General features: G+C 36.3%; 1 protein-coding gene across 2 annotated transcripts in view; it reads left to right on the forward strand.

Annotated features, from left to right (window-relative positions):
• Positions 1–15,652, forward strand: part of ADK (adenosine kinase) — a 269,009-nt gene that overhangs the window by 59,349 nt on the left and 194,008 nt on the right. For both annotated transcript variants that reach the window (XM_062496355.1, XM_062496357.1), the window contains exon 4: positions 10,936–11,014. In XM_062496355.1, coding sequence (XP_062352339.1) covers positions 10,936–11,014 — 79 coding nt within the window. The remainder of the gene's footprint in view (positions 1–10,935; positions 11,015–15,652) is intronic.

Raw genomic sequence — 15,652 nt, forward strand, 5'->3', positions numbered from 1 at the left:
TCCAGGCTGGGGTGGGCGTGAAAGGGCTGAGAGCAGCCCTGCCAAGGATGGCTTGGGGTCATGAGCAGATGGAAGGCTGAACATGAGCCAGCTATGGAGGGCACACAGCCCAGGAAGCCAACAGCATCCTGGGCTGCCTCAAATGCAGCTTGGCCAGCAGGTTAGGGGAGGGGATTCTGCCCTTGTGAGACCTCACCTGGAGTGCTACATCCAGTTCTGGAGTCATCAGCACAGCAAAGACCCACACCTGTTGGAAGGGGTCAGGAGAAAGGGCCACATCCTCCAAGGCACTCAAGGTGAAGTTGGATGGGGCTCTGAGCAGCCTGATCTGGGCAAAGATGTCCCTACTTATTGCAGGGGGCTTGAACTAGTTGACCTTTAAAGGCTTCTTCTAACATAAGCTAGCCTATGATTTCACGGTGCATAATGTATTTCTGTACTTCATAAAGAGAGATTACTTTTTTTGCAGGCCTAAGGGTAAGAAGGCAAGTTCCTTCCTTCTTCATTGTAGCCTTCTTGGGAGTGGAAGAAAATTCTTTAATGCACATCTCCTATGACAAAATGCTGTCTTTTAGGAATACTGTTCAGTAAAAGAACTGGTGGGATTCTGTGCAACCTAACAGCTGACCATAACCTTCTTAATAAGTATATGAAGAGTAACACAGGGTGTCACCAAACATGTTGTATTAGTGGTGTAGTGGCAGGGTGCATGCAGACAGGGAAAGTCAAAATTACTTTTTTCAGAGGAAAACTCAGGGTTGTCTTATTGGTGTCAATTATTTGTGTTTTTCCTTTCAGTCCATTAATTGTTCTGATGTGAAATTAGCCTTTTTGTGCTGTTTGGAGTATTGATTTTTGAAATTATACTGTCCCCTTGTAGCTTTGCTGTAACTTTGGATTTTTTTTTCTTTGTTCTGTTAGGTTGGTGCCCCTGTGCATTCCCCTGCTCTGCCCAGTTCATTGCATATGCTAATTTCTCCCCCCCGCCCCCCCAAAAGGTGACCCTCTGAGATTGTGCCTATGGAGTGAAGAGATGGACTGAGTTGTCATAGGCTGTGGGATGAGTTATTTTTAGCTGTTGGCATTTCAGGCTGGAACACTTCATTCTGTCGTGCTTGTTAATGAGTCATCTGGAGAAAATGGGCTTGCTTTCAGAGAGGGTCTGTAGCAAATAATAATAGGCTAATCTCTGCAGGAGATACTCTGTCAAGTAACTAAAACTTCAGCTAGAAAATGTGCTGAAATGGAGACTAATCTCCCAGCAAGAATACACGTGCACTCACTGTTATTATTATTATTGTATTATCATGTATGTGAAAATCTCAAAAACTGGAAGACTTATGAAGAGCCTGGTAATGGTATAATAGTGAAACATTTTTGAGGAAGAAGGTTAATTGAAAACAGTCACCTTTCAGAGATAGAGAGGAAAATACAGTCTCTTCCTAATTCAGAACATCATAGACTTTCTAAAATTTGAATGTGTTACCTAGTTCTAGAGGAATCTCCTGAAAAGATTCCTGAGTAGAGGAGCACTATAAAAAGTACTTGTGTCTTTGAGAGAACTCCAAATTCATTATAATGTTGTATTATTCTTAAGGATTAACTAGCATCTTGGCTTTTCTCCCTACTGAAGATTGTATTTCATTTTTTTTTTTAATTTCCTGTGTGCAATTTGTAGTCTCTCCTTCAGCTTCTTGCCCAAAGGTTTGAAGGTTTTGTGTTGATATAGCATGGGAGGCTTTGTTTCGGAGATAAAAATATCAACACTCAAGTGAAAAACTTAATGTAAGAATAACTAGTCAAAGCTGTTGATCTGGTTGCTTTGTTTTTGTGTTACTGAAATTTCAGACTTCGGTAGTGCAGGTGATTAATTTGTTTAAAAAAAGCCAAACGTTTAGGGCAAACTATTGAATATCAGGATAAAAAAAGAGTCCCAAGCCCTATTCTATAAGGGAATGTTTTAAAGAATAGCTCAAGTATCAAGTCTTTTGTCATCTTTGGTATTTCTAATGCCATTTACCATATGTACAGTTGCCTTATTTTGTTTACACATCTTTCTCTTATAAAGCAGATTACACATCTAAAGAGTCCTTTCTCTTTTGTGGCAAAATAATGTTTCCTTTATAGCTAATTGTTTTCACTGTCCATTGGTTATTTAGCTGTTTGGGTTTCCTCTTGATTTATTAATGGAATATGGAAAAAAAGAATACTTTCTTTTACCTTATTGAGATAAAAAATTTTTGCATTATTAGCAGGTTTTGACCCTTCAGGGTGTATTGTTTTAACTCATCTTCTCATATTGCTGTGGTCAGTCTACAGAATGCTTTAAACTAATCCAGTATAGTGATTCTGTTATTACCAGTGTGTGCTGCTCTTAATTAACCCACAAGGCTTGGACTGGGCTAGCCAAGATAAATTATTTGACATTTTAGAAGTTTGGCAAGTATCTACACTGTGGACAGGAGTGTTAGGATCAAAACCTATAGGTAAGTTTGTGTAAGTATCAGTCAATTAAACTGCAGTAGCATGGAAGCTTTTTCCAGCTATCCGTAGGTGACTGTCTTAATGTGTATTGGAGACAGAGCTGTACTGAGAAACAGGGAGGATGAAGAGAACTAAACAGGAAATATCTCTTGGTATTTACTGATGGTTGTGCTCAGGGTTTTCTGCACTCATTATTTGTCCATGAGGAAAATGATAACAGTTCACTGCGTGTTAATGGGAGCTTAGACTGGATGCATACTGTCTTCTTGGTCTTCTTATATCTCCTGATCTCTTTCAATGTCTTCCTGGTTTAAATGTGCCAACTGGCTAGTAATTTAAAGAATTGAAAATAGCAAAAGGGTTAAAGAAAAAGAGATGTTTTAGCAGTGTAGTTGCATTGACGTGAGCCATTTATATTATTGTAATGTGAAAAAATTGGCTTAGGTTGTGGTTAACAACTGTCACCATTATGTTGGATTTCGTGTTAATAGAGAATGTTACTTAGATTAAATATTTCTTGATCTGAGTGATGCATGGAAACAATTAGTTTATAATTTGGTTTTGGAACAGCTCTGCAAAACTTTCTAATATCTTGTAGTCTCTAAATCAGAACCCAAACTTTGTACCTAACACATATTTTACAATTTTTATGCATTTACAGATCAAAGTACAAACTGAAATTTCTATGGTAAAACATTTCTGTCTGCCATGTGTGTCTATGGATTTTTGTTGGGTTTTTTTTGGTCAGTTCATTAGAGTTTAATATGATTTGCACTGCTTTAGATAATCAAAATTGTAACAAAGATACAGTCTAAGAGGTCTTGATGACTAAATACTTTTAATATTAAAATATTTGTGGCAAATACTTTATTCAGTTAAACAAGTTTTCACTTTGATGTGAGCTGGAGTAAGTTGATGCTTGTGAAACAGCAGTTTCAATTAGCATTCACTAAAGATTTATTGACAGTTAACACCTGGTCTTCACTGTGCCAAGTGGGAAGCATCTATTGCAGTCTCTTATATTTGTTGCATAATTACGATTATGATCTCTGATTTGCTTTCAATTTTGTAAATCTATTCTTACTTTCAAAACCAGTTAGTGTTTACTTTTGTTCCTGCATTTTTATTGTAGATCAAAGATACTGATGATAAAAGGATTAAGTTTACTACTTTGTAATATGATAAACAACTTGCCCTTTCACTGTTTAGTTAGCAAGTAATTTTGGACACGAAAAATGTACTGTTAGATCTCATAAAGCACATATTCTTCCCATGCTACTTCTGAGACCCAAACAGAAAATGACAGTTTCTTTGGAAGCAGTATTCTTGTACACAAGCTGCCAGATGTATACTGGGAACATCAGGAGCAAGTGTAAATGTAATGCTGCTGAGAAATAACAAAGGAAATGACCTTGCTCCTCAGTGCTCCAGAACAGACTTTGGTGCATGCAAGGATGAAGAAGGTAAATGCTACTTTGTTTTTTCCCTGCCTGCAATGCCTTTTGAACCTTATTGGCTATGCATAAGGGCAGAGAGCTGTTTCTGCCTAAGGTGTTTTGCAGCAAATACTATGGTGAAAATCCCTAGGTGTATCCACAAAATGTTTGAGTCTTGGCTGTAGTTTTGGAAGGTCTTCCTTCAAAAAGGCAGTGGAAGGAAAGCATGCAACTGTAGTGAATTGCTGAACTGACAGAATTTCTTTATTAATAGTGCTCTTGATTAGTGTCCTCATATGAAACTCCTTAAAATATCTTGAAAAGGAACTTAATAGAGGGAGGGATGTTAAAGAAATTATATATTATACGCAGATTTTAAGGTTTGAAAAGGGGCTCTGTGTATCTATAGTGTATGTATTTGTAGTGTTTACAAACAGAGTCAGAAATGTGATCTTTTAATAATCTAGTCGTATAGGGTGGGGGTTGTGGGATTTGTTTGCTTGTTTGTTTTCATTTTCCTACACCATTGTAGAATTCCAACAGGAAAACTTGCCTTGTGGCTGATACTTCTGAGTGTAATCATACATATTTTTGAGAAAATGTGGAGGAAGATATCCAGATAATCTGGAATAAAGGAGGGCTTTTCAAGAACACTTGCATAATTTTGCCTCTGCTGGGGAAAAAAAATACTTAGAGAAATTTCTTTAAATCATTATCTTAAGAGCTGATGTTTTAACCTTACATTTGAATGACTGTTACTTCTTCCATCTTGTTTCAATATGCCTAAATGCAAACACATGTGGAAAATGTTCTTTTGGCTTTTATCAAACTGACATTTAAGTGCATTTTTTTTCAGTCTCACTAACATTTGTGGTAAAATATTTCAAAGCTATGAATCTTGCAATTTGCCTATGCATTTTTTTCTTCTTTCATATATTAACATTTGGTACTCATAATCCTAACCTGGTTGGAATTACTGGCTTTTTTCATTTGGTGTTTGTTTGGATGAGGTGATTAGGAAAATACTTCATATGAAATTCTAGTTTGCAGCAGTAAATGCTTCCATGAAGAGTCACCGTTCTGTGAACTTTAGTAAATAAAGGAGAAAAATATGATGATCTGCTCTATTCAATTGTGGCAGTCCTATTCCTAACAAATTTAGCTTTCTGTTGTGTTGTATGTCTGTGGTGCTAACCTGTCTGCAATACTTCCTTTTTAGCATGCTTCGTTCTTCCCTTTACTCCCCTACCCATTCCCAAGCTCTTTAATTCTGTGCCAAACTAATAAGGAGAACTAGCTCTGCATAAAGTCAGTCATTGCCAAGCAGCTGTTATGAAGTTTTCTCATGTACCTCTATGATTGTACTTCATTTCAAAAGGGGATTTTTGCTCTTTCAGGTTCAATTTTAAGAGCAACCAATTATACCTGCATCTCAATCTTAATTCCTTACATCTCAAAGAGTAGGGATGAAATTGTTCATATATGAAACTATCCTTTTTAGGGTTTGAACTTTGAACAGAGAGTGGTACAATTAAGGTAGAGAAATATTTAAAGTTAAAATATATGAGTTGTTTTTCTTTTTACCCACAGAATTAGTTCTAAAATATTCTCCTTTCTACTTCTGTTTAAAAATAATACTCTCTGATTTAATTATCATGTTTAAGACAAGACTAGACCTTTTCCTTAAATGTAAATTAGATTTTTCTTAGGATGAAATTATGAAGGCTTCAGCTTGCCTGCTAACACTGACCAGGGAAGGTTGTCTTTCAACAACATGTGCCCCATCTGCCTGGCGGTGTGGCTGCCTGCATTGTTCTGGCACTGGCTCAGGCTGTGATGAAACTGAGAATGTGACAGATGACAGGCTGGTCCAGATGTACACATAACTACTTCTGCCATGCCCTGCAAAACAATCAGGATGCAGGTTTGGCATTGTTTTGTTGTTTGTGTTGGTTTATTCCTTGAGGATTTCCTTAAAAATTGAACTAATATTTGGTGGTGTTCTTGTAGTTTTACTGAGCTTTTAGTGTTACTAACACAAGTTGTAAAATACAATTCTCACTCTCTTACATACTTTCTTCTTTAATTTATGGAGTGATTTCATAGGCAATTGGACACAGGTTGCTTAATTTGAAGATTTAAGTAGATTAAAAAAAATGCAATTAAAAGGATCAAACATCTAACTGTCAGCGTATTTGTCTGGTTCTCCTCACAGCTGAACATTTAAAGCTATTGCCATGTCTTAATATGACTGCTTCTTGCCAGTAAAAATAAATATCTGGCAAAGGTGTCAGAATCACCATTAATTATGATTTTTAATTAAAATCTAATTAAATTTCATCCAATACCTTAAAAACATACCAAATCTTTGTCTACCTCCCTGTCTTAGAGGTATCAGCAATGGCTGCATCCCCAGCCCCAACATACCTTTAAAGAAAAGGAGTTACAGACTTATGTGCAGCTTGCAACCTTTTATTGATTATTTAAGAGCTTTCCATCTTAGTGGTTTTGAAGATTTTTATAACACCAAACAAAGTGTACAATCCAGTGAAAATACTTTTATTATTGTTATACAAAATAACCTGAATTTTGTCTTAGGTGTCATTATCTGGTTATTTGTCATTCAAAAGGGCAAAAAATTACTTTTCTCTCTAGCTGTTTTTTGGCAGGTGATTTTTTTATGTGTAGCTCCTGCTGATGTGTGCTATTGAGTACATCTTAGGTAATAAGCAGATATATCAAAAGATATCCAGGGCAACATATCCTGCTGAAAAACAAGAGATTACTTTTATCTATTTCTTGCAGATTAGTAGCTTCTGACATATGCGTCAGGAATGTTCTTTTCTGATGCACTCTCAATGTAAGACTGGTATTCCGTGGCCATTTTACTCTTCAAAAAGGGTTTTTTATAGTTTAATATAAATTATGTCATAAAATGTAACAGCATTACTTGAATTGCTTTAGTTTTCCATAGTGTAGCTCCACTGCCTTGTGTTGCTTGCTTTTGGTTGTTGGGAATGTTTTATGTGCTTATTTTTGTTGTCAGTCTGATTTTGGAACCGTGGTGGAACATGAGTGTATCTGTTGCTGTGTAACAAGAAGACAGTCCCAGCTCCAAAACCCTCAGAATTTGTGTGTAAAGCAAGTTACGAGAGATGGGTATTGATCCACAAGAGGATTGCCAGTTATTAGGCTGGAGAGTAGCCTCGGGAAATCACACAGCCTTGCTGATGACTTTTTTATGACATTATGGTGAAAGATAGTTTGAAGGAAGATTTAAAGTAGTTTTGCTAATAGTCAGAAAATTCTAGTAACTGGACATTGGATATCATCATGAGTTAGTGAGAGAAAAGCTATTTTTGTTGACAGCTTTGTGCCTGGAGGCTGTTGTAAATCTGCAAGTACTGAATGAAGGATGGTATGTTCAGTGCATAACACCTTGCAGGGCCTCGAGAATGTAGAGAAGTGACTTCTGCTTGCATGGGCTGAGAAGGGGCTGGGAGAGAGCTGGGGTGAGAGGCAGGGGCTGGTCAGAGGAGCAGCTGACACAGATCTTCTTTGCAGGTGTCTGAAGGGATTAGATATTACAGCGAGTGCATTTTTCTCTATAGTACAGTAAATCATGCTTTTTAAGGGGTGCTGTGAGAAGGAATAGTGTAAGGTTTTCACATAGTTTAGTAAGAGCTCACAGACAAAGTGGCTAGTGATGCTGGGGTCTGAGAGACAAACAGGGTGGTGAAATTGTCAGCAGTGATATTTACTGGGGGGAAATTCTAACAGCTGTCTCCAGTTTGAGGTAATGGTATGGCATATGTAAGAAGAGTCTGTGCCTTCTGAAGATCAGCCTCCACCTCCTCTAAAGTAAGGAGCTGTATTTTGTTAAGAAAAAAGGCAGATTATATTCTCATTCTTGTTTGTGTTCTTTGTGTAATAGCTTCTTCTACTACCACCTTATAATTTTTTTAATAGCCATTAATTCTGTCAAAGGTGAGGCTAGCAAACAGCCTCACCTTTAACTATTAAGTCCAATTAGGAGTACATTCTCTTTTGAAGAAGGGGAAAAAAGCAACTGACAGAAGTGTTACTGCTTTTACTGTAACTGAGCAAAACATTAACATACCCTTTTGAGGTGATCAGCAGTATCACAGCTGAAAACATATGCTGCTGCAAATGCAGACTTATTTTTGTTAAAATATGCTTTAATGTGGTGGACAAATTCATGGTACTAAAAATAGGGGCCCCTTTATATGGTGCCGATTGTGGGATTTATTGTTCTGTTATTTAAGATAATGGTATGTTGCAAGGTCAGGAAAAGGGTCACAGTTCTCAGATACAGAACAGCCTTAGAAATACTCAGAAAAAACAGCAACTACAGAACATGAAGCAAACATATAATATTCCATTGTGCTCATAAGGTTCTAATTTTCTTGACTTATCCTAAGTGTGCTAAGAGCTTAGTTGTGAAGCACATACAGCAGCTCTGTTCAGCATTCCTGAGCCTTGGAGCAGTTTCTACAGTTGAACTTCCTTCCTTCAGAGGAAGGTTTTCTAAAAGCAAGCGCCGTGTTTCTGAGGCATGCTGGACTGAGTCTTCTCTTTGCAGGTGAGGCAGGCAGCACACAGTGACAAAGGCTGTGTTCCCACGCTGCCTGTGCCATCTGCTGACATTTGGAAAAATGTCCATCTGACTTTTCATCTTCATAAAAAACTGAGCATTCTGAATTTTGAGGTCATTCTTGATGCAATTCAGGCTCTTGTGGATTAAACCAACAGAATTTATGTTGTCCTTCTGATGTGTCATGGAAAATGACCAGCAAAATTTACTTTTCTTGCAGCTGTATGAATTAATTATGTTTTATATAACAGATATTTAGAGATGTTAAATTCACCAGCTTAACTTGAAGAAAGGGAGCTACATGTTTTTATGTTCAATCTGAAGTAGCACAACTATCATTTGTCTTATTGTATTAAGTAATTGTAAAGTAATTTCTTCAGATTATTTATTAGATTACATAGCTGTTACCTTGAAATTGAATTTTAAAATACAGATGGCATTTTATGACAATTTCAATTTTTTTCCCTCCAAATTCAGATAGTGCCTATTTTACTCTTCATTTGAACTACAAAATAATTATTTAAACACATACTTACCTAGACCTAGAGCTGCTTACATGGGTGCTCAACTGACGTATACTGTGTCTACAAGGTTTAACATGCCATCAAATAATGTGGACATGGAAACATTTGGAAGTTCATTTAGGTAAAAGAATTAAAATATCAACTTGCATGCTTATAGATACACAAGAATACAAAAAATAACTGTGTAATTTGCACAGTACATACTCAAATTGAGTGAAAAGGCAAAATGTCAATTAAATTAAAAAAAAAAATTGCCAGAATACTTAATTGGTTCACGATGGTTTGTCTTTGCTTGAAAACCAATTGTTAAGAGACCTATTTGGTTTTGGTTTTTTTTTTTCCCCACTTTCAACTACTTGCTATCATTTAAGGTTTCAATTTCTTGACTTAGAACTGGTGGATAATTAGTAGTGTGGATAACTGTGAAAAGCATATGTAGTAATTTAGTTCTTGATTCTTTCTAATTGTCTGCCCATTGGTAGTTTGCTAGGGGTAAGTAGCTCATTACTCAAACACTTTAACTGAAAAGTACTGTAGAAAGAAAAATGCTCTAATTAATAAGATGGTATTGAAAATAAAAACCTTTTTAACCAAACAAGTCATTATTTGACAAATCTATCCCCAAAGCTGTTGTTCAAGTCATGTAAGAAGATTGGGGTTGTGAGGAGGAAAGGGTAGGGTTGGTAGATAGCATTCCACTGGCAGTGTGATTGAAATGATGTGTCACTCCTTAAAAAGATGCTAAAGGCAAGCACAATAAAATATATTGGAATACATTGAACTGGGCATGCGTCGCTTGTTGAAGGTAAGATTAATAGGCATTAAAGGCAAATACGTGCTATTAATTGGGGGAATGGAGATATTTCCAACCTCAGACCTGCAAAGTTTGCAGTGAACACCTTGACTTGCCTGCAGAAGTCCTTCTGAGTCTAACATGTCCTTACGTTGCTAATCCTGCTGTTTAATCCTTTCATTTTGAAGTATGCTTGGGATTTAAAGGCATGATGCAGTGTTTGTGCATAGCCACACTGCATTCTCCATAAGTCCCTCGTTCCAGTTCCCTTTTCTAGAGCCTGTGGCCAGAGAGGAGATTGTTCCTGAATGGTTTATCCTCTGATCAGAGCTGTAACATATCCTAGACAGCAAACAGTGCCTTACAGTCACCAGGGCTTAACCAGAAAGTGTGATCTGAAATACAAGGGTAGATACTACTGTTAAAAATTAAAATATTTGTTCTAGTATTCTAGTAATATACTACTGAATATTGACAGAGAATTCTATATTTTCATAGTAGTATGGCTTGAAGGGTTTGAAAGTTTACCTGGAGACACCTTTTCTGTTACCAAGTGTTCTCACATACGGCTAGATTTGTTTATCAACGTTCTTCACCTGTCAAAATATACTATTTCATATGAAATCTTAAAATATAACACTATTGTTTGGGTTAAGTTAGTTTTGAACTAGGCACCAGATCTCTTCAATCTTCTCTCTTAAGCTAGAAACAGAATGTAAAATTTAATTAGATGGAATAAGTATCTGAATATCTTCATTTATGTCATCTTTCTTCAAGCATGTATTTTACCAGTTTCACAGTTCATTGCAGTTGAGCTTATGCTCCAGATAATTTTTTTCCCTCCGACTGTTTACTCCACTCGTAACTTTTAGGTGAAGAATTCAATTTGATGGCATGCTTTGCATTGTGATTTGGACAAACTCTGAAGGAATGTTTCCAGCTTGCATTATGCGTAGCAGTCAATGTATGTGGATATCTTGTTTCCAAGTAATGTGATGTCATCTACTTCTAATCTTTGTGACTTGTTTTGGAAAAAAAAAAATTGCACAGTTTAACTTTTTTTTCTCTACTTTTTCTTAACAGATTCGAAGAACTTGTGAAAAAGTTCAAAGTAGAATATCATGCTGGTGGTTCCACTCAAAATTCCGTTAAAGTGGCCCAGGTTTGTTTCTCCTTAGCAATGAGTTACTGATAATTTCAGGTGCTGTGTTGGAATCTGCTCTGTGTTGTCTGTTTTGTAATGAGCACTGCAGAGCAGCTGCTTGTGATTCTGTGGCTCAGCCTATACTGATAGTGTTGTATGAGACTTGTTTTGTGGTTGTGCTTTTTAGTCTTTTCACAAGTGTTCTGCTAAGGTTACAGCTCCAGCTCCAGTTTACCAGGAGTGAAAAGCTTTTGTCAGAGATGTGTGCTGGAAGGAGAAGAGCTGAGGGCAAAGTCACTAACTGCAGTTAGGAATCTTACACTGAGAAGAGTCATGATGACAGTGGTTAAACACTGAAGTTGTTGAGTCTCTGTGCTTGGAGATTTTGATAATGTACCAGGATGAATCCTTTGGTCAGGCACATCTAAATTGGAGGCTATCTCTGCTTTGACTGGTGCGTTGGAATGGAGAACTGCAGAGGTCCTGTCTAGCCTGCATTGTTCCATGATTCTAACCACATTTATCCTGTAAGAACTTCAAAGTTTGTCCATAAAAGACATAAAACTTTCTTTTATACAATGGAATGTCTCTGGCTATGGGTATGGTGAACAACAGTAATGATGAATTTGGTTTCAGGTATATTAGATTTTCTATAACTGAAGTATACTTTCCATCACACCGCTTTCAAGCATCTACCTGTGTGCATATTTCATATTTTGAGAGATGTAAAAATTCTAGTTAAAAGTACACAAGTGATACTTAGGACCTTCTTGTTCATGATCCTGGCATATTAAATTTAAGGCTCCCTATATAATTTAAACTGACTGCTAGATAGCATTAAATGTACATTTGGAAAAAAAAATAATAAAGGTTGCACCCCCCAATAAAAGGAAAAAAATTACTGTCATAATTACTGCTCCTTTCTACAAAATAGTTGTTGCTTCTTTACTAAAGTTTTAATTTTCTGAAACCCCTAATGTCTTGAAAAACATTTTGGATTTAAAAAAAGTTGCATATGTGTTAATGTATATAATGTTGTCATTCTGAAATGGTTATGTTTTTAAACTATAGTCAATTTTCTGAACTTCTTTTTTAGCCATGGGGTCAAGCCAATTTTTTGTTTCTGGTAACTCTGATAAACTCAGTGTTTCTAAACTTTGAAGTGTTCAAAGAGCTCCGGAGTGACCTCTGTGGCATTGGCTAATTTATTAGTAAACTATGTTTAATTCTATAACTGTCATTAATCTATCAGTTCAAGTATAGTTCAGTAATTATAAAGTACACAGAATCCATATAGAGTCAAGGAAATAGATGAAATTTAATTCAGTGAAATGTAGGTATTTTTATATCAGTGTGCCTTTCTTACACTGATCAGGTTTTGTCAGTGAACTTTTCCTTTATCTTGGCTCAAAGCTGGGAGCCTCATTCAGCTCCAGTTGCCATCTGGAATTGTATTTGTCTCCAGAAGGTTTGTCATCTCCTAGTTTCTGTTTCAAACATGATTGAAACTTAAACAGTTGTGCATGAATAACATAACATCACTAAAAGATCTGAAAAAGAGAGATGGGTGAGAGAGAAGAAAAGATGAATTCTGGAAATCTTGAAAGAAGCTGTTATTCTGTAAGCTTTAGCAGAAGAAAAAAAAAATGCAAGGATAGAAAAGAACTAGTTGAAATGTAAACCAATAAGTAAATTAGAAATTCTGGAAGAGTTTTTGCTGCAGTATTCATCAGCTTATTGGAGAGAATGAGTGTGTAAGTAACCTTGAAGACAGCCAACTTAAATATATATATATATATATTAATTTGTTGAAAGTAATGGGAGTAGTAAACACTGTTTCAGGAAGTTTATCTCATGACTGAGAAATAAAGGACAAATAATAAGTTCAGAGTGCTGAGGTAGCCACACTCAGAGTGAATGTGGATTCTCTGTGAGAAGCAGGGAAGAAATCCTAAGAGTACAGTTCTTATTAATTTCTCAACATTATGGGAAAAGCTTGGAAAAGTGTGCTATAAAATGAGAGATAAAACCTAAAAGAGTTTGCTCCAGCTGTTTAAATGTTGGTGAGGAATAATGACATGTTAAGAAAGGCATCCTTGGAAGCCTGACTGCAGTGAAATGCAACTGAGTAGAATGGTTGGAAATGAAAAAATGGGCCCTGAAGTCTGGCAACTTTTTTTGTTTATTTGGTTGGTGGTTGTTGTTTGTTTTGTTTTGAGTGGGAAGTGTGTATTCCTAAGACGTGTAATAGGAAAAGCACAACTAAAAAAAAGATCGGATTAAAAAAGAGGATGAACTTAGGAAGCAGCTCAAGGTTATAGAATTGTTTGTTTCAGATAGGTAGACCCCCTTTGGGTCAGAAAAGTAACATTATGGTGAAACAAAAATACCCAAAGGCAGTGGGTGGGAAAACTTTAGAGTATAGAAGATGTTTTAAAAGGGAAAATGAACCTGTCAGATGCTTGCTTCTATGGTGTTTGGTGATCATCTGGTGATCATCTGCTCATGGTGGAGGAGCACATCATCATCTGTTACACGTGCTCATATATTTTGGATATTTCCTTTGTACCTGCAAAGTTGGTGTCATCTAGTCAAGAAATGCTCTCTGTTTCTGAGCAGGGTAAGGTAATTTCTTTATGAAAAAAGAAAAAAAAAAGTCATAGAAATATTGTATTTTTCATGTGTGAAGAATTTGAGATGATACAGAAAGAAGCAATAGGAAGAAGTTCTGAATTACAAAGAAAACTGGGAAGAAAATGATGCTTTAATCATGGGACTTGGAACTAAAATTTAAAGCAGCATCAGCTAAAAAGAAAGTGAAGATTTTAGAAGTTTACAAAGAATTAGCCAGAATTGCAGTTAAACTGTGAAGAGCAGAGTTAGTTTTTATGGCTTTTTCTAGCATGGAAAAAGGAAAGGGAAGATGTGAAGTGCAGCTGTGAAAGAGGAATTTGACTGGTAAGGTACGAAAGGGAATCTTGATGTTTTTTCAATGTTGTCTTGCATGAGAGCAGGACTCTGTGTGGCACTCTGCAGCACTGAACAATAGCTGGAGAGTATAATGAAAATCAGAAAGCTGAAGGTTGGCCCTGTCAAGTACCCAAAGCAGACTTTATGTGGGCAGGGTATCTCAGCAGGGTCAGAAAAAGTGAAAGGTTTGGACATATGAGGAACAATAGAAAAGATTTTGGTCTGGTTGGTTTTTGGGTAGAAATGCTTCCAATGTACAATGGAGGGAAAACTCTGTAAAAGGAGAGGAAAGAGCAAAGGAAAAATTCTTCTGTTGCAGAAGAAATACAGAAGACTGTTGGATAAACATTGAGAGGATGGAAGAGAAATGACAAAGGGGCAGAAACTCAGAAATATCACACTCTTGAAAAGTGTGTTATATAAGCACTTCTATAAGTACAAGAATGTTTCTTAAAAATACCTGGAAATGGTGAAAGGGAGTACCAAGAACAATGTAAAAGTATTGAAGGGCAGTACTAAAGCTCTTCATGGTCAGGTTTTCTGGAATATTAAATGTTGTTTCAACTGATCCTGGAAAGAGTTGGGGAATCATTATTATCATGGCTTGACTCATGATATGAAAGGGGGCAGGGGGAAAAGTGATTGATATATTCCAGAAATGACAGTAGCAGGCATAAAAATGGAAAAGATAAATGAGACAACGGTTTGGTCATTCCTTAATGAGATTAAATTAACAGCAAATTATGCTTCAGAAATACTAATTCATATTAGGCGAGTAATGGTGACAGAAAGAAGTGAAGAAAGTGGAGACAATGTGAGAGAAATGACAAAACTGAGAAAAAAGTTAATAAGTAGTATGGAAAGAGAAAGACAGTATAAAAATCCCAGTGTTGCTCTGCTTCTACCTTCCCTCACTGCCCTATTCTTGTTTCTTACCAATCTGCTTTCTTTGTCAACTCTAATCTTCTTGCATGTAAATTTGTTCACCTGCAAAATAACTACGACAGATTGAGTACTTATAAGGTCTTAAAGAAAAGTCTTACTGAAGTATCTTTTTGATTGAGACTTTAGTACTCACTGGAAAAATAGAGACACCAATGTAAAGAATGGGAAGAGGGTAAAAGGAATAAAAAAGGGCTTTCCTGACTGCAGTACAATACAGAAAACAGATGGAATCCAGATAATCAGTAAAAATGCAGGTGATGTGCTCCTAAAGGTTCTGTATTACTATTAGACACAGTTGTTGGGTTGATTTTTTTTCTTGACCTGCCAATAAGACATATTGATGACTTAGTTGATGATGTTTCAATTGATCAGGCATCAGCCACTAAAAACTGCTTGATAATATTTTGGAAAATGAGGACTAGAGAGGAGAATGAATTGCAATCCTTTAGTTTCTGGAATAGAAACCAAAGTTTAACTTTGCTGTTTGCTTGGCATTAGAATTATCCTTTTATACTAACTTCTAGTTTTTCTGTATGTTTGAAGTTGTGATGCTTAACAAGGAGTGTAGGGGTATCAAGTTGAAGCTGCAGTGTGCTTCTCTGACCTTTACTTGTCTCATTAAATTTTGGCTTTATAGCTAATATGATATGTGACATCTTGCTTTAATCTGAGTTCTTGCGATCTCTCCGAATGATTGGATCCATTATATTAAATCTGTAAAATATCCATACGTGTAACTGC

This window comes from Cinclus cinclus, chromosome 7, assembly GCF_963662255.1.
Source record: "Cinclus cinclus chromosome 7, bCinCin1.1, whole genome shotgun sequence".
NCBI classification, from domain to species: Eukaryota; Metazoa; Chordata; class Aves; order Passeriformes; family Cinclidae; genus Cinclus; species Cinclus cinclus.